At 41.1% G+C, this 25,982-nt stretch overlaps 1 protein-coding gene across 1 annotated transcript in view; it reads right to left on the bottom strand.

The window, feature by feature from the left end:
• Positions 1–25,982, bottom strand: part of Abhd17c (abhydrolase domain containing 17C, depalmitoylase) — a 53,970-nt gene extending 27,988 nt beyond the window's left edge. The window contains exon 1 of the mRNA XM_015492968.2: positions 25,673–25,982. Coding sequence (XP_015348454.2) covers positions 25,673–25,896 — 224 coding nt within the window. The 5' untranslated portion in view covers positions 25,897–25,982. The remainder of the gene's footprint in view (positions 1–25,672) is intronic.

The following is a 25,982-nucleotide window of genomic DNA, read 5'->3' as shown; positions in this document are numbered from 1 at the left end:
GAGAGGAGGTAAAGAAAAAAATTTTCCAGGGTATTGGGGTGGGGGCATCCACTACTTCCCAGACCCTCAGGCCCCCAGAGCTTGGCAAAGCTACCCAATATATATGTTAAAGAAGGCAGTGGGTCACAATGAGACGCATCTTTAAACCCCCCATGTGGCTACGCTTCATTTTCAGTCTTGATTTTATGTTTTCTTTGTTGTAACCTAAAGAATAAGTTATACCTCATCCTAGACAAGACAGAAATCAGTCATCAATCACAAATTGAATAGTACAACACTCAATTTCCATAATGATGACCAGAGTCATCATTAATAAATGATTAAACAGCTTATTTTCTGCTTAGGAAGTACATAAGATATTTTAGACCTATTCTATCACAAACTGTTGTAAACTTTGGTCTTAAAAGGATATATACAGTACTACTCTGGAATTCACATGGACACATCTCTCATTTTTGAGTGTCTGACCCTCAGCACAGTATTTCAAATGCCTTCCAAGTAAATGGAACCCCCAGGAATCCCAGAGATTAAACTTGAACCTCCCGCAAATATTATCACTTGGCTCGGTAAAAAAGTCAAATTTACTCAAAATGTCCATGTGGCTGGGGAAACTCCATTCTGTAACTGTGCTGGCAACAGCCAACTTGGAGACTCTGAGGCCTGCAGGTGAAGGTTTTACTGCCCTCCTCTGTCTTTCTTCCCCATATATTTTTTTAATTGGTGCATTATAGTTATACATAATGGTGCAGTTTGTTGTTACATATTCATACTTGCACACAATATAATAATATAATTTGGCCCAATACATCCCCTGCCTTTAAACTCCATCTGAATCAGAGCTGGGGTTGTAGTTCAGTAGTAGAGTGCTTGCCTGGCATGTGTGAGGCACTGGGCTCAATTCTCAGTACTGCATAAAAATAAATAAAATAAAGGTCCATTGACAACTAAAAATAAAAAATAAAAACTCCATCTGAATCAAGTTCATCGGCCATCTTTCCTGCCTGCTGCTGGCTTCTCTCATCAGCCAGGACAAGGCATTTCTGTTCCTGGAGCCCATGGTAGAGAACAGGTGACCCACACAGTGCTGGGACCCAACTCACCACAGTTCCCAAAGGTTCACACTGGGAAACAAACCCATTTCTGGCTCTTACACCTGCCTTCTCCAAAAGCATCTTTTTCAAACATCTGCCACCCTAAAGGAGAAAGTTAAGACCTACTAGCCAGGGGGACTGAGAAGATCTCTGTGCTAGGGATGATGAAGCCATTTGGCCTCTTTTCCCCTGTATATAAGGGAGCTCCCAGGACCTACTTCAAAGAGTTGTTGTTGGGGCTGGGGATGTGGCTCAAGCGGTAGCGCACTCGCCTGGCATGCATACGGCCCGGGTTGGATCCTCAGCACCACATACAAACAAAGATGTTGTGTCTGCCGATAACTAAAAAATAAATATTAAAAAATTCTAAGAACATACTTTAATTCAGGGAAACTTTCTACAACTTTCTCCTTTAAAAAAAAAAAAAAAAAAGAGTTGTTGTTTTGGAGACTGATTGAAAGGAAATACAGTGCCTCTCAACATCCCTGGCTCATAGTAAGTGCTCTACAAATGCTGCCTCTCTTTATATCCCTATCCTTTCCTGTTCCTTTTCTGGGTCTTCAAAGACACCATGAAGCTGGGTATGGTGGTACATACTTGAAATCCCAGCTACCTGGGAGACTAAGGCAGAAGGATTATAAGTTCTAGGCCAGCCTAGACAACTTGGTGACACTCTGTCTCCAAATAAAAAATAAAAAGGGCTGGGGATGTAGCTCAGAGGTAGAGAACCCCTGGGTTCAATACCCAATACCACAAATAATAAAAAGAAAAGCCACAGGATAAACGGTTTCTCTGCTGCCTTTTGTTATTTAGATACAGTTAGAATTTAGCACATAGAATGCTTTCTAACATTTTATTTTGAAAATCATTTAAAATTAATTCTAGGTTGGAGTTATAGCTCAGTGGTAAAGTGCTTATCTAGCATGTGCAAGACTCTGGGGTCCAATCCCCAGTACTGCAAATAAATAAACTTTAAAAATGAATTCTCAAGGCACGTTACCATGTGATAGCAAATACCCAGGTTACCTCAGTCGTGGGGATCAGTGCCACTGTAGGCTGTCAAGTGTTCTGATTCCATTTGTCCCAGGAAATTTTTGGTAACTTGGCTTTCACTGAATTTCGTCTATACACAAACCTGTTTACAATAATGCAGGTATCTGCTTAACCTAAATATTTCATGTTGTAAACATTAAAGCCTCTCATTAGTGTGCATGGCAGTGTCTGACTAACTTTGGAATGCTGATAAGGCAGCATTTTGGTATTCCCGATGCCACACCTAGTATATTCCCCATGGACTGTGGTAGGTCCACAGGATAAGCAAACACTGCCCCTAACAACATGATCTAGTCCGTTCCTTCACTATTAGACCCCAACTGACTGTCATTGTGAACAAAATTAGAGGGTCTCATCCAACAGGAAGTTCACCAGCAATCATGTACCTGGTTTCAAGGAGATGCTGGAGATGCCATTCATACAGACTGAGGGGTCAGCAGTGATGACAATAGCTAGTTAGTTTTCACTGAGCACCTATCATTTATCTGGCACAATTGTAAAAGCTTTATATTTATTCATTTAACGCTAAACACCCCAGCATGTAGATATATTATAAAGTATTGCGTAAGAAGACAACAAAGTTAGGGTTCAATCCCAGTCTGAGCCAGTGACCGAGCTCTTCATCACTATGCTAAACTATCAACATATGAGGAAAGTCAGCAGCAAGAAAGACCCAAATGCAGCTTCAGAGAACACAGACAAGTAAGGCACCAATATCCAGGCCTTAGAAAAGATGTCTATTCATATATCTGAGAAAATACAACTCCGAAAAAAGGAACAAGATGCTATGAAAAAGGGAAGTCAAGAGGAAAAAGACATGAAAATTGAGAGCTAAAATACAAAATTTAACTCAAGGGCCAGAAAATAAATTTGGAGAGATCTCCCAGAATGTCAAACAAACTTGACAAAGATATGGAGAACATGAATGACAGAGGAAAATCCAGGTGGTCAGGGAAATAGATGTTATGATAAGGGGTATCTGTGAAAACAGAAGAAGAAAATTTCAAAAAACTACTAAAGAAAATCTGTCAGATTAAGAGTTGGTAAAAGATCTCATTAAGTGTCCAGAATAGCTAATTAGTAACAATTTTAAAAGTCTCTCCTTTGAAATATTTTTTTATAATTTCAGAATATTAAAAAGAAAAAGGTCCTCATAATTTCCTTGGAAGAACAGAACAGCCCTTTACAAAGGAACAAGAATCAATCCAGCACCAGGCTATACATTCAAGGTGTTGGGAATTTCGAAGTCTATTAGCCCTCTACACTCTCAGGTTAACTATCTTCAACCCAGACAAGAACCCATTAAATGCTTCCTTTGAGGAATGTACTCTAGCAAAACTAGAAAGAACACATAGAATCCAAGAAAGAACACACAGAATCCAGAAATGGTAGGTCCAACCAAGGTGAGCAATGAAAAAAAGCCCCAAGATGAGCACTGAGTCACAGCAGGAAAACAACAACCTAAAATGGGAGAAGCTGGGCACAGTGGCCTATACCTGCAGTCCCAGCTACTCCAGAGGCCGAGGAAGGAGGGTGCTTGAGCCCAGAGTTGGAGGCCAGCCTACAACATAACAAGACCCCAATCAAAATAAATAAATAAAATGGGAGAGGGTATAGGGACTCCAGAGGGCAAGGGGGCGTGTGATGCAAAACATGGTACAACCAGGAAAAAGAAAAAGAAACATCTGGGCCTATGATGAAAGATTATTATTTTTTTCAAACCAAAAAAAGGTTATCATGAAGTTCAGGAAAAGCAAAACATAGTGCACAGAAATCAGAATTCAATTATGAAACTAAATATATGGTAGTGGTTTTAAGCCACTGTTGGAGCACACATTTGCACTAATTAAGAAAGATCTAGGAATAGTGATCTTTGACCTGAGTGGTCCACAAGCCCTGAAATCATGTCTGTAGAGATGAGAACATTCTTCTACTGAATCACGTGCACCAACAGTAATGGTATTCAGTCTTTTTAAACTTACAGATTCAAATGATAGAAACCCAGTGGAATGTCACAGGTGATTACTAGAAAGAATGTGAACATCAATAACCCTGAAGTTGTAGTGGCAAAGGCAGGACTCACACCAGGCAGGAGCTGAGGGTAGAGAAACTGAAATGAGCTGAGGCACACATGAAAGCAGATTTAGCTAGAAATAAAGTATATTACTGGCCAGGCACGGTGGTGAAAATCTGTAATCCCAGCAGCTTGGGAAGCTTAGACTGAGGGAGTCTGAATTCAAAGTCAGCCTCAGCAACTTAGAGAGGCTACGTGAAACCCTGTCTTTAAATAAAATACAAAAAAAGGCTGAGGATGTGGCTCAGTGGTTAATGCCCATGGGTTCAATCCCAGTACCCCCTCCAAAAAAAAGTATATTATTTAAAATCATAAACACAGCCTACTAAGTACTTAAAATAAGCTGACAGGACTAGAAAATTAAAAAATCCTCATGTTCCTTCACATAAAGTCAATAAACAATTGCCTCGAGGTGCTGCTAAGTACTAAAATAAGGAGGTACAGGGTTGCATCTGCTTTCATCCTAATCTTTTATTTGACTTGTTATTTTACATAATATCATTTTAGTAAAAATCAAATTCTTTCATTAAAATGCTACTCACCTCTCCTGCCACTTGCTACTGGCACTCTGGCCTATCCTGGTGCCTACTGACATATCTTACTATGGTGTCCATGAAGGACACCATAATGACACTCTTTAAAAATAAAACAAAGGCAGTTGTTACGACCCCATACTCCACCAGTCATAACTAAAGAAGAAATGAAATGCAGGCATTATTCAAACTGATTGACAAAATTATTGTTTCTCTCCTCTATTCTGCCCTTTACAAATCAACTATGTCTCTTCAGCTCTAGGAAAATGACGCCACTTATTGAAAGGATGCCATCGCCCTCCAAGTCACCAGATGCTAATTTGCAGTAATTACATTTAAGACTCTCAACTAAAAATCAAGACGGAATATTAACAAGGTCGGTGGCAAGGAGATATTGATAGGCAAAGCATGGGGCTTCAAATTATGAGAAGACATTTAATATAGATAAATATTTTTCAAATCTTGAGATCTGGCTTAAAAAATTAAACCCTGAGCTAGAAACCTGATTTGGCAATAGTTCATGTCAGGAAGAACAAGTTGGGGGAGGTTTTATCACTGATCAGAAGTTGATGGAGAACTAGGGATGTAGCTCATAGGTAGAGCACTTATGCAGCATGAGCAAGGCCTTGGGTTCAACCCTCAGCACTGCAAAAAATAAGTCTGATGGAGCTGTTTCCAAGGCTATCATAAATGATGCTCTAGAGCAACCCTGCTTCCCTACCCTCACCTTCCTGATCACACCAGTGGACTTCTGCAGTATATGATGACAGTGCTCCCAGACAATGATGTAGCTGGGTCAGCAGTGGCACCCTAACTTAGCAGTGCTTGCGAAACCATTTCACTTTTTTGTTAGAACCATCTCAGAACTGTGTGGAGCACCTGAGCTCTGGGAAACCCAAGTGAAGGGAACACTCTAGGCTTCCTATGTGGTACAACCCTACTGCTTGAGGAAAAAGGATTCAGCTGCCAAATAAGGATTTTAGAACCAGTGTTTTAGTGCCTTTTGTTCTAATTTTATCAAATGAGTGGAAAATGGAATAATGAAAGTGCTAAAATTAATAACAACCTCAGGACTCACATATTTATATGAGGCAAATATGAAAAGTATTTGATATACTGAGTTGTGTTTTTCCCCCTCTATTAATATGCTCACTGGCCTCTGTCTGATAGTGTAAGTCCAATTGGGAAAAAAAAAAAAAAAGAACTTTTAAAGAACACATTGGAAAAACCAGGAATAAATGTCATCTTAAAAACAATTTAAACATCAAGATATAATTAGAGACAATTTTTTTTTTCAATTTGGCTTGTTGGTGAATGAAATCTTCCCTAGAACATAGAAGTCTATAGCTTGATCCAATATTTTCAGAAATGCATGTTATGACAGTAACAGGCTGCCTGCTCTCCTTAGGCCTCATTAGCTGGTGAGTGGAGGCCATGGGAGGAACAGTTCTACCGTACTTCCCCTGACCAAACCATGCCTAAAGTATTCCTGTTTTCATAGGCCTGTCTCAGTAATGCACTAAACAAGATTGAGTTCAGAGGAGACCATCAAATGGTAAAGGTTCTGAAAATACCTCAAAGAATGGTCAAAAGAAACCGGGATTTTCAACCTGTAAAAGAGATGATTAAGTAAGAGAAGAATTTAATCTAATTCAGCCAACATTCAATGAGGTTCTGCCTTATGCTAGGTCCTGTGGAGAGTTCCAGTATCAACAAGATGCCACCTTTGCCCTAGTATAGCTTACAGGACAGCAGTTTCCACACCTCACAGCAGTTAAATGAAATGGCAACCAAGAGTTGGGACCACTGAGAAAAAAAATTAAAAGACAGAAATGAGCTTAACAGAAGAAAAACTATACTTAGAACTGTTGTTGACATTAATTCAGCTATTCATTTTAAACAATATTTATTGAGCCTAAATGACAATCAACAATAAAGAAATTGTTGGCAAAGATAAATTCAGGGTTAGGTGGTTAACTACCTGGGAATGGAAAGAGGCAGAGGGGCTGGAGGTGGGAAGAGCAAGCAATAGGACAGGAACCATATAATGAGGACAAATTATTTCATTTCCATAGCATTTTGTTGTTGTTGCATATTTTTATTGGTGTTTTATATGTAATAGTGAAATTCATTGTTACATATTCATATATGCACACAATAGAACAATATAATTTGGTCATTTCCCTAGTTTTTATCCAGAATAAAGGATCTGAGATAGCCAATACATCAACAAAACAAACATAAAAGCCAAACACACATAAACTGATAGAGGGCCACGAAATGTATAAAGAACCTAGGATTATGATCAAATTTTACACTTGAATTCTTTCTAAAAAAAAGTTCAAGGAATTCCTGAGTCAAATCTGACTTAGACCAAATGAGCAAATCCTAGACTTCTGGATTTCATACACTTGACAAACTGCCTTTCCCTCCCCTCAATAAAACAAGCAAATGCAAAGTAAAATATTTATAAAGACTATTTTAACGACAAAGAACAAAAGAGATTTTTTTAAAAATCTCAGTATACTGGAGCTACTGCATACATCTGGCTTCAGGAAACTATTATTGTCTTTGCTTTTCCTATTTTGCTGTAGATGAGCAAAAAATATCTTCCTGTACTAAAGACTGGCATTAGGGATCCAATGGGTCAACGCTTAGGTCCCTTCTGAGGGCCATCTGACTACACTGTCAAAATGGATTCCCAGTGCAAGAGCAAAACCCTTAAAGTCCATTGATAAACAATGGACTTCACAGGACTATAAGACACAGCACATTTAACCATGCCTTTTAATATCTCTGGCTACAACTCAAGAAGATGAGACTTTGGTGGGCAGAGGGGAGGGATTTCATAATTTCCTTTACTGATGGTGTCTAAGTCCTGAAAAGTCCATCCTGCCAAGACACTGATGTTCTAGACAGGACTCTTGTGCCTCTGCTGCCAGAGTTCTCTCATTTTAGGGTATTTAAAAGGCCCTTTTCATCATTTCTTAGAAAGTATGAGAGATATATAGACTGCTAAGAAATCACGAAAAAAAGAAGCTTCCAACAAAGTCACAGGGATTTAGCTCACTTGCTGTCTGAGTGGTCTTGGGACAGAGTAGGTCAGGATTGCAAACTGGGATCAGGTTAATAGACCCTCACTGAAAAAAGCCATGCACCAGACTTCCGCACAGTTGGAGTGACTGTGTGTGTGACTCCAGGAAGCTGCCTGCAATGTTAAATCAAGCTCTAGGAGATGATGAACCCCTCTTTTTAGTTATCCCTCCAAGTTAAGTACACTGTAGGGGCTCCATTAAAAAAAAAAAAAAAAAAAGGTTTTAAAGATTTTAACTCCCCCCAAAGAAAAAGATGCAATTCAGTCCTTGCTTAAATGATCAGGAATAAAACTGTGCTCTGGATTACTTAAAAGAGGTTACCTGACTCTCTAAACAGGAATGTCAATAAGCAGAGGAGAGAATAAAAACGCAAAAAGATCACACAGCAAAGATTACACAGCTGGTCCATTTGGGTGCAACTGCTTTGTTTACAGGCTGACAAAGCAACAGAAAGCAAACTATAAGAGTGACTACCAGCCAGGTGTGGTGGTGCACGCCTGTAATCCTAGGGGCTCAGGAGTATGAGGCTAACAAGTTCAAGGCCAGCCTCAGCAAATTGAAGAGATCCTGTCTCAAAAAAAAAAATAAAAAAAGGGCTGGGGATGTTAGCTCAGTTGTAGAACACCCCATATTCAATCCCCAGAGCCTCCCTCGCACCCCATACACAAGTGACCACCAATGGCAACAAATTGACTGAAGTAGCTTACACACTGGAAATGTTTAAAAATCCAATGAAATACACTGAATCCTTATATTCACAGTTAGACACCTAGGCTGAATCAACCACTTACTCTCCCTAAACTGCTGTCGACAGATTTATGAAATGAAAATAATACCATCTCACCAAACTTTCCCACAGAACTGTTCTTCGGAACAATGACAGAGCGCATATGGAAGTGCTTTGAAGATTACAAACCCATTTAGAAACACAATGGCTCGTCATTTTTCAAATTTTTTGAGGGCTGTCTACTACTGTAAACTCTTTCCCTCCTTCCTTTCAGATTTTTTTTTAATACCAGGAATTGAACTCAGGGGCACTCAACCACTGAGCCACATTCCTGGCCCTATTTTGTATTTTATTTAGAGATGGGTCTCTCTGAGTTGCCTGGCCCCTTGCTTTTGCTGAGGCTGGCTTTGAACTCACAATCCCCCTGCCTCAGCCTCCTGAGCCACTGGGATTACAGGCATGCACCACAGCTCTTTTCAGATTTTTAAAAAATTGTTCTTATCAAACTTATATAAGCACTTTACAAATACTCACTTATTTAAATAAACCGTATTATATACACACTATAATTTCCCCATTTCACAAAAGAAAATGAAGCATGAGTAGAATTCAAACCCAGGTAGTCTGCTCTGTTGCCCTTGCTCTTAACCTCTACACTTGGCCACCTACAGTCATCAAGATTCTGATCACCAGTCCTTAGCCACCTCCAGCTGTCAAACACACTTGCACAACAGTAGAGCAGTCAGAGCCACTCAATTCACGTGTTAAAAGGAATCCTAGTGACTATCTCACCAGAAAAGCCATATTTCTTTTCTTCCTTTCAATTGATTTTCAAAGATACAGGAGACATTTTGTCAGAATACAGTTAGACAACTGTACAGAACTCTGTGGGGGAAGGTCTCTCCAAGGATATTCAAAGTCATCTTTTTAAAATGCAAATTAAATGTGTGTGTGTATGTGCCTGTGCGCATGCTGAAGACTGTACCCAGTATTTAGCCCTGCACCTGACATATGCTGAGCACCCAATTTGTTGAAAGACTAAAATTTCTAAGGATTTTATTATCAGGCTCAGATCCTACAATTCTGGAAAAAGAAATCCAAAAATAGATTAAGTAACAATATTTATTAACAGCCCTGGTGTCTAAACATTTAATCATGAATTCTTCTTCATAAAAATGAGTGCATGCTCTAGTGTGTGTGCACACCCACATGCGTGGTTTTTAAAATACTCCACAAAACCATAAACACTGAAGACAGACTGGAAAAAAAAAATAAGCATAAATATAAGTTCTGATATTTTCTTTCTGCACCCAGTGCACAGTCTTTGATATATGGTACTAAATCTATTTAGTACTCCCTTCAGTCTTTTCCTATTGCAATCCATGCCCCATTCATGGTATAACACTGTTCCCACCACTCGAGAAGGAAGGCTTGCCCCTGTGCTGACTTAGCACCAGTCTGGGTTTAGGCATAGGTAGCAAAAAGGAATTGCTGGAAATTAGCCACAATTTCTGCATTTTAGACATACACACACACACACACACACACACAGGTCCGTAGTGTCCCATGCCTGCAACCTCAGTTATTCAAGAGGCTCAGGCAGGGGGATCACAAGTTCAAGGCCAGACTTGACAACTTAGCAAGACCCTGATTTAAAATAAAAAATAAAAAGGTTCTGGGATGCAGCTCAGTGGTAGAGCACCCCTGGGTTCAATCCCCAGTATCAAAAACAAACAAAACAGAAATAGACCCACACAAAGTAATAATAGATAGGATGAAGTATGAGTGGAGCTCGTCATGCTATGAGAATGGCAAAATGTTTAAAAAACTGCTGAAGGAGCTAGGGCTCAGTGGCACAGTGCTTGCCTAGCATGGGTGAGGCACTGGGTTCGATCCTTAGCACCACATACAAAAATAAGCATATAAAATAAAGGCATGCTGTCCATGTATAACTACAAAAATTTTTAAAAAAAACTGCTGAAGATGGGCACTGATATCGTGGGGTTTATTTTCATATTGTCTTTACTTTGCATATAACTTGGATTTTTCCATAATAAAGTTTTGTTTTTAACAAGCAACACGGCAAGGTAAAAAGGAGTTTGTGGATCTCAGATTTTAGGAGATTAGGTCATATGCTGGCAGTCAGAGAAACTACAAACAGAAAATTCTTTTCTTTCTTTTTTTAATTAAAGCTTTAGGGTTATAGTAGACAAACTCACATACACACATGGAAATCGAGTTCAGTTCATGACCATCCCCTTTTCCCTCCCTCTTCTTTTCTCCCCCCCAGTACTGGGGACTGAACCCAGGGGCGCTCTAACAGAGAGCAACATCCCCAGCCCTTTTTATTTAAGACAGGGTCTCACAAAGTTGCCAAGGCTGGCCTCAAACTTGCCATTCTCCCACCTCAATCTCCCTAGTGACTGGGATTACAGGTGCTCACCACTGCACCCAACTAGAAACCCTCTTGTAAAATTTCTTCATTGTTAACTGACTTTAAATATACCCTCAATAATATCAACCACAACTACTTTTTCCAAATAATTAAACAACAACAAAAAAAACATTATTGAATGTGACAGTCAAGGATACCTCCTGACGACATGGGGTACTGCCCTGGTAGCAGATGAACCTGCACACCCTCCTCTCACAAGGAAGACCGATGTCCTCCTCTCCTCTAAGTACTCCGGTCACCCTTCCTGAATGCTCCCATGGACAGGTAAGGCTTTTCTTAAGAAAGCAAGCTTTATTTTCCAGGAGGAAAGCAGGCATTTGAGGGATTGGATGGCAGGATGTGGCAAAGGTCTCTCAGTTCCCTAGTCCTTATCACATGGGTAGGTTACACATTCATGTTCAACCCTGAAGAGAAATCTTAGCAGGAAGCTGAGTCTGTAACAGCTACCTGAGTGACACAGTGATGCCTACCCAGCCAAAAATCAAAGAGGTTAAGACTCAGAATCCTTGAATCTAAAAAAAGAAAGAGCTCTGAATACAAATAAGACCTTTCAATGACTCCACCCAGTCCTTCAACTAATACAAGAGGGCCTTTTCTGCAAGGAGAAATGTACTTGGCTCTGGGTAAGTCAAGGATCAGCTCTGCCCTCAAGGAGATTACATTCTTAAAGATGAATCAGATATAGTTAAAACTAACCAAAGGACCAGGTGACAAGAACTAGAACAGAAGTATAACCAGAGCTACGGGAACAGAGGAAGGGAAGCCTACCTTGCTGACAAGGCTCTGTCTGCATGGTGGACATGTGAATGGTACAGAGAATCTCCAGCCAGCACACGATGGCCAGAGAAGGCACTCCAGGTAAAGAGCTCAGACCAGCCAAGGTATATATTTTTTTTTCTTTCAGAAATACACGGGCATCAGTTTTTCATTCTAAGTAGCACTTTTGAGAAAAGAGTTGCGATGGAATGGACAACTCCTAACTAAGAGATTTAGACGCCTATTGTTTGGGGTGCTCATTAATTAACTCTGCAGTTCTTTAGTAAATGTGAAGCCAAAAGGATAACTCAAAATAAGAAAAGAATGGATTACAGAAGATCCAGATGCTTGCAAAAAAAAAAAAGTCCCCAAGAAACTCTTGTCCCATTTTCAGTTCAGAGACGGAAACAGGGAAACAGACAGGCAGGAGGCTTTATGCAAATTAAAATTGTAATCTTAGGCTGGGGCTATAGCTCAGTGGTAAAGCACTTGCTTCAGATGTGTGAGGCACTGGGCTCAATCCTCAGCACCACATAAAAATAAATAAAGATACCGTGTGTTCATCTACAACTAAAAAAAAAAAAAAAATTTTTTTTTAAACTGTAATCTTACACAAGGATTTTTCAAAAAATAATACAGTAGAAACCAGAAAGCATGCAGTAAGGAAGAGATCTCTAAAAGATTGCTGGTCACCTTCTATTGAAAAATCACACTTGGGCTGTGTAATCCTGACACTCTCCTGGGTGCTTGAGATCACAGGGAAATCTGCCATCGCTCTCTAGGCACAGAGACTGACCAAAGAGCCACCACTTTGGGCCCACTGATACCAAGGAGTTCCCTCCTAATAAGAAAGAAACCTGTCATTCAATCATTCACAGGAGCACCTGACCCTCCAAACACTGGGCTCCTGGAAGTCAAATGGAAATACTGATCATAGATGCCAGGGTACCAGATGAATGAATTCCATGAAGCATCTACAGGTTGACTTTGGCAAGGACAATGGCAGAAGCAGGTCTATCCCAGGCAAAACTGCCAATCATTTCAAGTTTGTTTTTGGTTTCATAGCTTTCCTTCTTTGAAGGGACAATTGCCAAATTTATCTCTAGCTCAGACCTCAATCCTGAACTATTATAGACTTAAATTTTATAACTTCTTCTACATATCCACTTAAAGGTGGAGATGGGCATCTCAAACTCCACAGATCCGAAGCCCTACTCCTGAACTATGCCCTGCAACTCACAACCAGAGCCACTTACAGCACTCAATGAATAGTAAGCCATCTTTTCTACGGCTCAAGACAACATCTTTGCAGTCATCCTTGATGTCTTCTTTTCCCATTTTGCATCAGCAGTATTGTTTGTTCTCCCTTTAAAATGTACCCACAACTAAAGTATTTTTCACCACTGTTGCTACCCACCCCTGGTCCGCCACCATTATCTCTCACCTAACATACTGCAGTCAATTCTAATTGGTCTCCTTTCTTCCTCCAGAGGCACACCAGACCTTCTAATTTATCATTTACACAATACGGAGTGATCCTTTTGAAACCTAAGTCAAATCATGTCTTTCCACTTCCCAATGCCCTCCCAGGGCGCCCATTTCCTTTTGTAAGAGACAAAGTCTTTGCAACAATGGGTAAGATTGTAGGTAGCAACCCCCCTCAGTTACTCTCAGTCCTCTTCTGTTATCTTCCTAACCTCTGCACCCCTTACTTGCCCTGCTCTGGCCACCCTGGTTTCATTAGGTTCTTTGAAACTGTAAACCATACTCCACCCCAGGACCTTTGTCTCTCAGCCCTTTCCTACACATAGCTAGGCTCTCATTGCTTTGAAATAAGTATCCTTCTCTTGAAGAAGCAAATCTTGACCATCCTTTTAAACTACAGTGCACAGGCTAAACCCCTCTCCAATGCCCCCTCACCTTGCCCTGTTCTGTTTTTCTGCATCACTTACCATGTTCTAAGAAACTATCATTTACATAAAAATTATTAATGATTCATCTGTCATCAGCATCTGTGAATGGAAACTTTGCAAGAGCAGTAATTGTTTGTTTGTCTGTTTTATTTTGGAAGACAGCTGGCCTACAGAGGGCAACTGATACATTTGTTAATAAGTAGAACCAACAGATGAGGTGAGTCAGAGGTTTTGGGAATTCAAAATCCTGGAAGTAGAGCGTTCCAGGTAATCACAAAGGGTGGCCACAGGTATGGACTATGGAGTGGTGCAGAGTGAAGGAGGAAAATAATGAGGGAGAGGGCAAAGACAGCAAGGCAGAGTTGCTGAATAGCATCTCTATATCTCAGAATACTTAAATTGCACAGGATAACAGCAGAAGGTGAAGTGACAAAGAAAACTGTGATCCAATTGTACAAATCTTTGAGGAATATGCAACCATATCCTAGAGAACAAGAGCTACAAATAGCTTTTAAAGAAACTATATATTTATAATATCCATATATGTTTATAAAAGCAGATATTTACTTCAAAATAAAATTTAAAAAGCCCTGAATTATGGACTACCAGTTTTACAATGCGTGCTATTACTCCAGGGAAGGAGAATTACAGCAAATTTCAGAGAGGGGGTAATATACAACCCTGAGTCACCATATGAGGTATTCTAACTGCCTCCCTCAAGAGCTTACATGTCCCAGTGCTCCTAAAATGCAGAGGAACTGACCTTTACACGGGGCCTGCTGGTTTAAAATGGTTTACTCTGGGCCTGCTTCACCCATTCTCTAGTAGCCTTTATGGATGGAGCCTAGTTTTTTGGGTTTTTTTTTGTACTGGGAATTGAACCCAGGTGCACTCAATCACTAAGCCACATCCCCAACCCTTTTTCATTCTGAGACAGGATCTCGCCAAGTGGCTTAGGGCCTCACCCAGCATCTATTTTAACAAGTATCCCCCACCCCAGGTAATTCCAACCCTGAAGTTCGTGAGCTCTGTGGCTATCAACTTATTCATTTGTTTACTCATCAAGTTTTCAAGGAGTGCTCATGTTGTGCCAGGCTTTATACTTTCAGGAGCTGAGAAGAAGCAGAGAGCAATGGCAGTCAAGAGACCTAAGCCTGCCCCCAGGGCTGGGGGCCCACTTGGAGAAGAATGGGGAAAATTGGGAAGGCCTAGATCAAAGGAAGAAGGTAGGGGGGAAAAAATAAAACATTCAAAGGAAAAACCATAGAAACTTGGGGCTATTCGGGTGTGTGAATGAAGGAGGGAAGGTACCAGGAGCCCTCTAACTTGGAGCCTGAATAAATGGAAGTGAGCACACTAATGGTCAAAACAGTGAAAGCTGTGTTGACAGTACACTGAACCCACAGTGTGGCAGGACTGCCCAGTGGACATGGTCCAGAGATGGACAGACTCTTCAGACTACAAGCTACCACTGAGCTTCAGGGACAGAGAAGTCCCCTGAATACAGATGATGACAGCCCAAACTATTTTATCCCTCCCTGTAATTTTATTTCTAGCTTAATACGTTCCTAATCTATATTTATAGGATTTTACTGACTTTTTAGTAGGAAAAACTATTTTATTCCAATTAACTATATGACAGCACATATTACTTTTTTAACTTATTTATTTCACCCAGCCTATTTATATAATATAAAATGTGCTTAGAAGTGATTAGCCTGTGAATAGTCCTTTCCTAACAGATATGTTAAAACTAAAATAGAACAAGTTTTACAAAGTTTTAAGGACAATAGTTATAGTTCAGCATCATGGTAATCCACTGAGTCTGAAATATCCCTGAGTAATTTATGATAATACAAACAAATTGGGCTGGGGATGTGGTTCAAGCGGTATCGCACTCGCCTGGCATGTGTGCGGCCCTGGTTCGAGCCTCAGCACCACATACAAACAAAGATGTTGTGTCCGTCAAAAACTGAAAAATAAATATTAAAAAATTCTCTCTCTTAAAAAAAAAAAAAATCAAATATTTAAGGTCAACCAGCACACAAAAAGCTTGTTCTGGCACCACAGACCTTTGCAGTCAACATAATTACTATTGCACAGGTTGTTATGTCCATGACAATCACTAAAGACAGCTCTGGATAAGCTGGACTGTCTTGATTACCGACCATAATGATGAGGTTCTAGCTAGCAGAGTTATATTTAATGTCTAGAAGTTCACTCTCTGTGGATATATTCTGAATGAGCTTACTTCATACACACACCCCACACACTGAATAACTGCCCAGATTTTGTTAAAACCATTTAAAAATTTTAAATGAAGAAAACAAATGAATAATCCATATTGGGGGTTCTTTGTGTTCCTTTTTTCTTTGAAAATGTGCACAGTATTCTGACAACAAGAAGTTTTGGGGAACGGGCTTTTCTCAGTGATTCAGCAAGTAAATGATACCTAACAGTTAACTGCTAGACTGAGCACTGGATCTGAATGACCTAGACTTCCTGGAAACAGAGGTTTCCAATTTCACCATGGTGCCATGGTCCTTTAACACTTTAAAGTGAATCAATAATGTGGAAGTTATCAATGAGCTCCATTACAGAGTCTTGAAAACTCCACTTGAATCTAAGGTGTAAGGCATTATGGGAGCATTCATATTTTAAAAGCAGGTCTGCTGGCCCTCTTTGGGAAAAGAGGACAGCTCTATCTGATTAAGGCTGCCCCATTAGTAAAGAGCAACCAGAATGTTCTGGTGCAGAGGAGACAGAGTTTCACTTCCAGTCCTTGCCACTCCTGACCCCATGATGAAGAAGCCTCTGGTTCCTGTTCCAATCCCATAGCTAAGCCTGGACACAAAGGGGAGGGAGCAGGTGCAGAATGGTTTGCAAAGTAATGGCAAGTGTTGGATTACAGGTAGGGTTTCCTCTCCTTTAAAGATCTCCTTTGGGGATATAAACACCTTGGGAGATGAAGTGCTATCAGATTTAAAATACTAATGTAATCAATCCCCAAAGCTTTCGAGGACACAAGCAACTGAATTCAAAGAACTTCTTTCTCCTTAGCTGTAAATGAAACCAAAATATCTTTACTGTTCCTCTATGTGCACACCCATTCAGCCAGCCTTGACCTAGGTGTTTCTACCTACAAACAATAGGGAAAGAAGCAAAGTCTACAGCTTGGCTCCTCTCCTTATGACCTAGCGTCTGGTTTTCAGCTTGATCTGAGCATCTGGTTATTACTGCTCCAACAGTGTGAGCAACAATTCTAACACAACAAGCCATTCAATGAGCCCTTACTGTGTGGAAGGCAACGTTGTTAAGCACCTGACATGAAATGTCTGCACCAAGATTATTATTGCTTTATCATTATTTTTATTATCTTAACTAAGGTCTGAAAAGGTTAGGAGACTTGCCTGATGAGACAAGCAACTAATAAAGCGGCACGGGCAGGACCTAAACCCAAGTTTGTCTATCTAAATCCTTTGCCCTTCACTACAAAATACATCACAGAGAGTAAGAACTGCAGGGAATGTTCCTCCTCAGGTTACCCTTGAAATGACCTTGCCTGGGTTACCAGTTATAGTCGGAAACCAGTTCCAGCTGTAAATCATCTAAATGAAGAAATAAATCATTAAGTCATATCACACCCTGGATCTTTAAGCTGAGTCACACAGAGATCCATTTGCACTGTGCAGTTTCAGCCTTTGGCCCTCTCTTGCATTTTTTTTTTTTTTAATCGTTGTAGATGGACAGCATGTCTTTATTTTATTTATTTTTTTATGTGATGTTGAGGATGGAACCCAATGCTAGGCAAGTGTTCTGCCAATGAACTACTGCCTCAGCCCCTTTCTTGCTTGCATTCTTTATCCAATGCCTGACCTGTCCTCCCTGCCCCACAGGCTGTTCAGAATTGTGTCCACACCACAGGCCATTTTTGGCAGTCCATGGTGGACAGTGCATGTGTGGTAGGATAGGAGAAGAGGCACCAAAAGGCAAGAGACTATTTTGCTACAGCCTTGGCTCCCAGTTTTCCAATGCGTGCCTACACATGTGGTCACAAAAGGGCAATGACGTCACTGTTCTACTGACCTGGTTTAAAGAATTAATTGTGGTCTATTCTTCAAGGTTGAAGCTCTCCTTTCAGAAGGAACTTTGTGTCACATTATAGGAGCTGAATGGCAAGCAGAGCCAATTCCTACAGCCCACTACCCACTCAGAGGAAGTAATGTGACTCACAGAAAGGCCAGAGTAGCAGAGACATCTGGACATTCTCACCTGCCCCTGGCTCCTGACCAACTTGCCATGCTTCTGTAGACTGCTCTAGCACCAGCTATCACTAACCTGGAGGTACAAAGGGGTGAACCAAGGAAGGGTACCAAGCACAAAGGAAGCCAGCTCTGCGGCCACCAAGTCAGAGGGAAGTCAGATGGCGGGGCTCAGCAATATAGAGGCTTGTCTGTGGAAAGAGCAAGGGGACAGGCAGGCAGAGAAAAGGACTTGAGAAACACCAAGCCAGTGCAGGCAGAGGAAGCTGGAGAGGTGAAGGGCTTCCCAGCTGCACTGCCTTGTGAGTCTCTGGGGACAGGATCCCAGCTGCACTGCCTTGAGTCTCTGGGGACTCTCACAAATACAAACATATATTTCTTTTCAACTACTGCCTCCTCATATGGTTTATTCTAGAGTGATCCTGTCCACCAAAGATCTTTAACAGCCTCTTTTCTTCTACTCTTAACCAGTTATAATGGGGGCTAATCTTTATACACCAGCATTTGGATGTTTCTAAATTTGTGTATTTCAATTCTGGCTATACACACACACACACACACACATATCACAAACTTTAAAAAAAATAACCTGGGGGTGCTGGGATTGTGGCTCAGTGGTAGAGTGCTTGCTTAGCACACGTGAGGCACTGAGTTCAATCCTCAGCACCACATAAAAATAAAGTAAAGGTATTGTGTTTACCTACAACTAAAACATACATTTTAAAAAAAATTAACCTGGAAAATTGTAAAGAAAAGCCAGGGATGAGATCCACTGAACCATATGAAATCTATCAAGTTTCCCAGTGTGGTCAAGAAAAGCAAATTCAGCCATGCACAATGATGCATACCAGTAGTTCCGGCTACTATGGAGGATGAGGCAGGAGGATTGCAGTTTCAAAGGCTTCCTGGGCAATGCAGTGAGACCCTGCCTCAAAATACTAAGGGATAGGGATGTAGCTGAGTGGCAGAGTGCCCCTGGGTTCCATACCAGTAAACCGCTCAACAGATACACAAGCAAATTCAAAAGCACTAAGAGCATCTCTTGAAAGTCACAAAATATAAACCTACAGAAGGCACCTCAAAATTCCTGTAGTTGGGTTACATTTCATTGTTTCATGTTTTAAAACAATGGAATAGTCAGGCATAGCAGCGGCTTGAGAGGTTGAGGCAGGAGGACTGCAATTTCAAAGTCAGCCTCAGCAAAACTTACTGAAGCTCAAAGCAACTCCGCGAGACCCTATCTCAAAATAAAAAATAAAAAGGGCTAGGTTCAATCCTTGGTATCTGCAACCCCCTCCAAAAAAAAAAATATATAATGGAATGTGGACACCAAAAGTGTCAAATGTTTCATTGAAGATGATCTGAATGTCTGTTCCTCCCAAACTCATACTGAAATATAATTCCCGTTTTTACAGGAGTAAAAAGTTTGACCATGAAGAGGGGATTAGGTCACAACAGCTCCACCATCACAAATAGACTATGTCTCATTGCACAGTGGGTTCGCTATTTAAGGGCAAGTCTGGCCCCCTCTTTGTATGGATGGGTGAATCTTTCCTGCAGTCCCTTCCCCTCTCTGCTTCTGACACCATTACGAAGGGAGCAGTGCTCTGCCTCACCATGGACCTAGAGCGATGGAGTCAGCCAAAAAAGATTAAACCTCTGAAACAGTGAGTGAGCTTCAAATAAACTTTTCCTCCTCTAAATGGTTCATATTGAGTATTTTGGTTACAGTGACACAAAAGCTGACTAAACCTCCTATAAACAAATCACCCTGTTATCCAAATAACAATCTCCTATATTTTTCTGTGTTGAGATTTTGGATTCCTATACAACAGGATTCTTAAAGGGGAACAGATTTGTAATTTCAATATGAGCCTAAGCAAAAGTCTGCACAGCGTAAAGTTACTACCAAAGGGAACCACGCAATCCCTCAAGTCGGGCTTTGAAGTCTTAAATGGGATTATCAATGCTGGCCAGAGCTAAGAAGTTACTCAATTTGGAGGGTGAGGACGGAAAGCAGCAGAAGGGAGTGAATGACCTTAAAGGTAAGGTCTAAGTAATCAGAGGACAGTATGATGTAATTTACTTCTGCAAAGAAAAAGAAATGCTTTTTTCCACCAATTAGAGATTTAAGAGTAAGTTTTAGTGGAAACAGTCTCCAAGAGTTCCCTAAATAAAAGCAAATGTGCTTAAAAGAGAACACATCAAAGAGTTACTGCCCATTAACACAGAAAATGGAAGTGTTTTTCAGATCTTTCTCAACTGGATTATTGGCTAAAAGTACAGTCCCTCAAAATAGAACCATGAGTGAGTTTTGGTGGGGTGGAGGCAGAAGCTCAGATTCTGGTACTGCAAATAGGAACAAAATCTGCATGATGGCAGAGTAAGGGGAGCCTGAAGAGCCAGGAAGGAAGAGAAGAAAGGCCCAAGAGAAGGGCTCTGAGCTGACCCCCAAACACACATGGCCTACTTTTGTTTTGTTTTGGTATAGGGGATTTAACCCAGAAGCACTCTACCACTGAGCTATATACACACTTTTTATTTTTTATTTTGTGACAGGGTCTCACTAAGTGCCAAGGCTAGCTTTGAACTTGTGATTCTCCTGCCTCAGCCTTCTGAGTCACTGGGATTACAGGTGTGCACCACTGTGCCCAGCCCTAGTTACATGTCATCAGGTCTGTTCTTAGGTGTTATGAGTCATCTAGAGGTGATTCAAAGTATGTGTAAGGATGCCCACAGATTATATGCAAACACTGTACTATTTAATACTAGGGACTTGAGCATCTATGGATTTTGATATACACAAAGGGTCCTGGAAATAACTTTCTGTGGATACTAAGGAATATATTTCCTTTTTTACAGATATCATTGTGCTTTCATCTTGTATCAAACAGTACTTATAACATGTTCTGTTTTTCTTGGCTCTGATCAGTCTAAGTCAAGTAGAAATCCTAGGCTCTCTTCCTTTAATGGCCCCAGAGTATTCCCTCTGAGAAAATTGAGAACAAAGAAGCTATGCCATTATGTCAAGGAAAGGCAAGTTTTGCTACTCTCAGGGCAATTCCACCCTGAAAGTGGCAACTATAAACACCATTCACAATCAGGTGCTTCCAAGGACCCCAACACCCCAGGTCACTACAGTCTTCTGGGGACATGGATTCCCCAGTCACAGACCCTGTGAATCACAGACATCAAAGTTATAAAGCTAACCATGTATGTGTTCAAAATGCTTCTAGTCTGTCCTCTCATGAAAGGAGGGAAGGAAAGAAGGAAAGGAGGGAGGGAGGGGAAAGAAAGAGTTGGGGATTAATGATACTCAAAGAGAACCTCCAGTGTCTGAAATAAGCACAGTACTATTATTAAATGTGTATTTAATGGTTAATGGTCCATTGGTCAAATGAATAAAATAATGAAATATTAACTCTTGTAATTTGCTTTTTGCACCTAGGCACAAAGTCTGTTATTTATCTTCCTCTCTCGGCATTTGTTTTCTCTCTGCCTTCACAGTCTTTGGCAACTGTATCAAATAGAAGTTTCAAAGAAGACTTCTGGGGTATTGGTAAACACCAATAACAAACTAAATCACAAATGCCCCACTCTTCTGTTTCTCCAGATTAAAATGTCTCAGCTCAAACGCTCTCTGCCTGCTTTACACCTCATTCTTTGGATTATTTGCTTGTTTGGGTTTATAAATTTCAAACCAGCTTTATTCCTTCCCACTTGAATCACAGTCCCACTTCTGCACAGTCTACAACTGCTGAGGTCCAGGAAGATATCCTCAAAGGTTGTGCATCCAGGGAGCTGAACCCAGGTGTTCTTCCATTGACCTACACAGATTAATCACTTTACTTCCCTGACTCACAGGTTCCAGTAAGGAAGTCCTGAATTTTACAGTGCCCTTTCCACAAACACCTGTAAGTGATTTTAATTCATGCCCTCAATTGTTTGCCATTCACAACATACTTACAAAGTCCATCAATATTACACAAATGTAAAATATGTCCTAATCTTGACACTTTCCATCATGCTTAGGTTTAGTTGTCCCTCCTTCCTGTTCCACACCAACTTTCCCTTCTTCTATACTGAGTCCACACTTCTCCTGCCTCTTTCAACCCCCCGCCTCTCTTTCTACGCCCTTCTCAGTAATGGTATGAATCCTTAAAATAACCATCTATTGGTCAAGGAGCAAATCATCTTTCTTGCCTCATGAAACCCTTATTGTAAATTACTTGCACACCTTAATCTTAACCTTCTTCTGAGGGGACTCATTCATTGCTTTGTGCATCCACGTGGGGACTGCACACTGAAAAGCACTCATGTTTCAAGTTCTTCACTGAGGGCTGCGCAACTCACTAAGCATGAGAGGAGACCTCACAGACAGGTAGTGGATAGAAGATGAGGAGCAAGATAAGTGAAGGGTACCTGCTGCTCTCTTTCTTCAGATTATGAGACTGATGGCTTACCTACTGCGATAGCAAGGCACCTGCTGCTCTGTTCTTCAATGCTGACACTTCAGTGTTACATGAACACCAAGATAATGGACACAAAGTAGATCATACCTCAGGCTAATACATTTGAACTCCTTTTTGTCTATGGTTGTACATACGGATATTAAACTCTAGAAGTAAAATTGGATTCAACTCTTTGCAATTTAAAAAACGTTAAACATTTAAGAAAAATTAAATGTTTCCCATTTGTTGATAGGGTAACCATCATACGCAATCATTGAACAAATATTTAATGAATGCCTTTTATTTAAAAGCACTTTTGCCAGTTGCTGGAAACACAGAAGACAAGATAGAATCCCTTTCCTTAAGAACTCTGAATTGAGTGAGGATTCAATTAAGTAACAGAAGTAACAACACTGTTGTAAGTGCAGGCGCACAGGGAATACATTTAGGGTCCAGTCAGGGTGCAGTAGTCTCAGCATACTAGGTCATATTCTAAAGGCTAGGTATAAGCATGAGAAATGAGGCAAGGGACTCAGCCTAATTCTATGGGGGCTGCACAGCACAGTCCTGCTGGGGATATAATCTAAGGACAAAGATGACTCAGGATAAGGCAAGCTCTCCAATCAGTGTTCTGAACAATACCAGAACCAGGAGATCAGAGCTCCACAGAAAAAAAGGGGGTTCAAGTGGGAGGCGGGGTTCTTACCATGGACACATGGTGTGGAAGGTATTCTTGCCATGGCAATACCTGAACAGAGCTGTAAAAGGACAGCAATGGTCAGATTACAGAAGAAAAATCATAGGAAACAAAAAGAAAGGAAAGACTTAGGAAGGCAGTTTGGGATACCTAAGCTTCATAGAACAACTCAGTCACATATATGTATATGTGAAATATATTACTACAAGGTACAGTGTAAAGAATTCTAAACTAGGGCTGGGGATGTGGCTCAAGCGGTAGCGCGTTCGCCTGGCATGCGTGCGGCCCGGGTTCGATCCTCAGCACCACATACAGACAAAGATGTTGTGTCCGCCGATAACTAAAAAATAAATATTAAAATTCTCTCTCTCTCTCTCTCTCTCTCTCTCTCTCTCTCTTTAAAAAAAAAAAGAAATATCAGTCATGCACACCTATTAGAAGGAATGAAAACTTTGAAAATTATGAGTAAGAGTAGAAACATGAAATTTCTTTAAACAACAATTAGAAACTTAATTAAAATAGAAGTTCTGAGAAAGAACCAATTATTAAACAAAGTAATATTAAAAAAAAAAAAAAAAAGAATTCTAAACTAGTAGCCAAGAGACCTATGGCTGGTAAGATTGTCATTCTTTCAAATGAAGTGGGTGGACAAGAGCAGGATCCATGCATGAGCTGGGAAATCCATCTAACAGCTTACAACCAGCATTCATTTTCTTTACTTTCTTAAGCGAAATAAAACAGAACACAACATATTCTGCTATGTGAATCACTCATAAGGAAAAACATTGTTTTGTGAAACATTCACTTTAAATATGTAGCACAGTGCTTGATCAAGATGTAAAACAAGTTTTTTTACTGTAGGATCACAAAATCTGAAAAGAACTAGACCAGAGAACTTGTAAGTTTTCTTCAAATTCTGATTCTCACTTATAGCCACTAAATTCTAACCTATTTTAGTTGAGAATCACAAGCAAAATTTGGAAATATCAGAGAGCAAAGTTTGGGAATACCATCAGATAATTCAAATCCAAAACTAAAGATGACAGAAGACTTCAGGAAGTAACTATGCCTTACATATGAGGCAACTCAGACACACCTACTTGCTCAGGGCAAAGGGTTCTTTCATTTTAATGCTGATGTACATGTAAGCAACAAAATTTTACAGAAACTTTTGAATAACATACTCAAAGTAGAATTTTTATGTTTCACTTAAAAAAGATCTAATGCCAACCAACCTTACATTTTAATACCTATTCCAATGGCAAATTCTAGCAATCTGCACATACTTTTGAAACCCTTTCCTGAACAGGTGGCTTTTAACTACTTGTGGATTCTGACTCAATACATGAGCATATGATACATTCTCATTTGCCTAAACCATTTTCCAAAAGCTATATACTCTAAATGAGGACATCCCATCAGGACTTCAGAACATGAACAAGCCAGTACTTCTCTGTTGGACAAGCCATTTCCCAGAAAGGCAATGGGTAAGTTATGAACCTACGCATAAACACAAATGGAAACAAAATCATTAACACTGGCCATGCTTATGAGTTGAACAAACAAGCTTAAGATAAGAACTATAAAAAGGTCTACAGCAACACAGTGCTTATTGTGCTTATTCTGAGGACTCTTTCCTCTGAAGAAAACCAACCTCTGTATAGACATGACCTCAAGTATCTTCACCAATTACTGCTATGAGGTAGGTGAGAAAGGTAGCTGACATCTAAACTGGAGCACAAGCAGGTGACCTGACTTGGCCACAAAACTCAGGTTTTTGCTTGTGTTACCAGGTCTAGCCCCTAAATCATGTACCCAGATTGTGCCTGGTACATAAAAAGGCACTCAATAAATACTTTCCAATCCTTCCATGAGTACTAATTCAAGGTCAAGACATTCCCCATCCCTGTATGATTCAAACTCATCCTGGGCTGTTTACTGAGGCTCTGTGAAAGGTGCCAGGTCACCAGCTAACTTCCTGTCCAAACAGTGCCAGCTACTCTGCTCCACTGGGAGGCAAACTCTTCATACCATCCGACCCTCCAACTGTCTGCAAAGGCTTTGCTCCAAGGGCACTTCACAATCAGAGAGTCTTCCGAGGCCATCCCATCTGGCCTCCTGTTTCACGTGGCCGAAACAGAGTCTAGAGACTTATGTCTTGCCCAAGGTCACTTCTGCCTAAGGACCTTCAGTCTTGATGGCCAGCTCATACAAACTAAGCAGGAAACAAGTTGGTTCTCTTTGCCCAGTACTTACACATCCCTACGCCGCCACTTGCAGTGGCCAGAGCCACAAAAGACCCAGCCCCAAGACCTGCGGCACCTGGGCGTGCTAAAGGGGCACAGCGCCGGGATCTAAGCTCTCCAGCAACCCGAGGGCTGGCAGGTTTGAAAGAGGGTGAAAACAGGACAGGAGTGGGGACGAAATGCGAATCCTCAGCAATCTGGGGCTCTCTACTCGCCCCAGTCGGAGAGGAGAGGCCCCTCTCCCTGAAGACCGCCGAGGAGACCCCCCCCCGCCTGTCTACAGCTGCAAGCCGGGCCTGGTGACCCCCGCCAGGCTCACCGGGTGCGCAGCGCCTGCCACGCGGCATCGATGTCGGCGTAGAGGTTCTTCTCGGAGGGTTTGCCTGAGCTGACGCCGTAGCCCGAGTAGTCGTAGGAGAAAATGTTGCAGTTGATGCGCGAGCCGAGGCCGATGTAGAAGCTGCACATCTGGCCCAGGTCCACGGCGTTGCCGTGAGAGAAGAGCAGCGTGTAGCGGCTGGAGGGCGCGCAGCGCACGAACATGCAGCCGAGCCGGTTGTCCCGGGCGGTGCGCGAGAAGAAGACCTCGACGGCGTCCAGCTCGCGCTGCGAGTACTGCCAGTCGGCGC

This window comes from Marmota marmota, unplaced genomic scaffold, assembly GCF_001458135.2.
Source record: "Marmota marmota marmota unplaced genomic scaffold, marMar, whole genome shotgun sequence".
Classification (NCBI taxonomy): Eukaryota; Metazoa; Chordata; class Mammalia; order Rodentia; family Sciuridae; genus Marmota; species Marmota marmota.
Note: the sequence above shows the minus strand (reverse complement) of the source record. Positions and strands in the feature narration are given on the sequence as shown.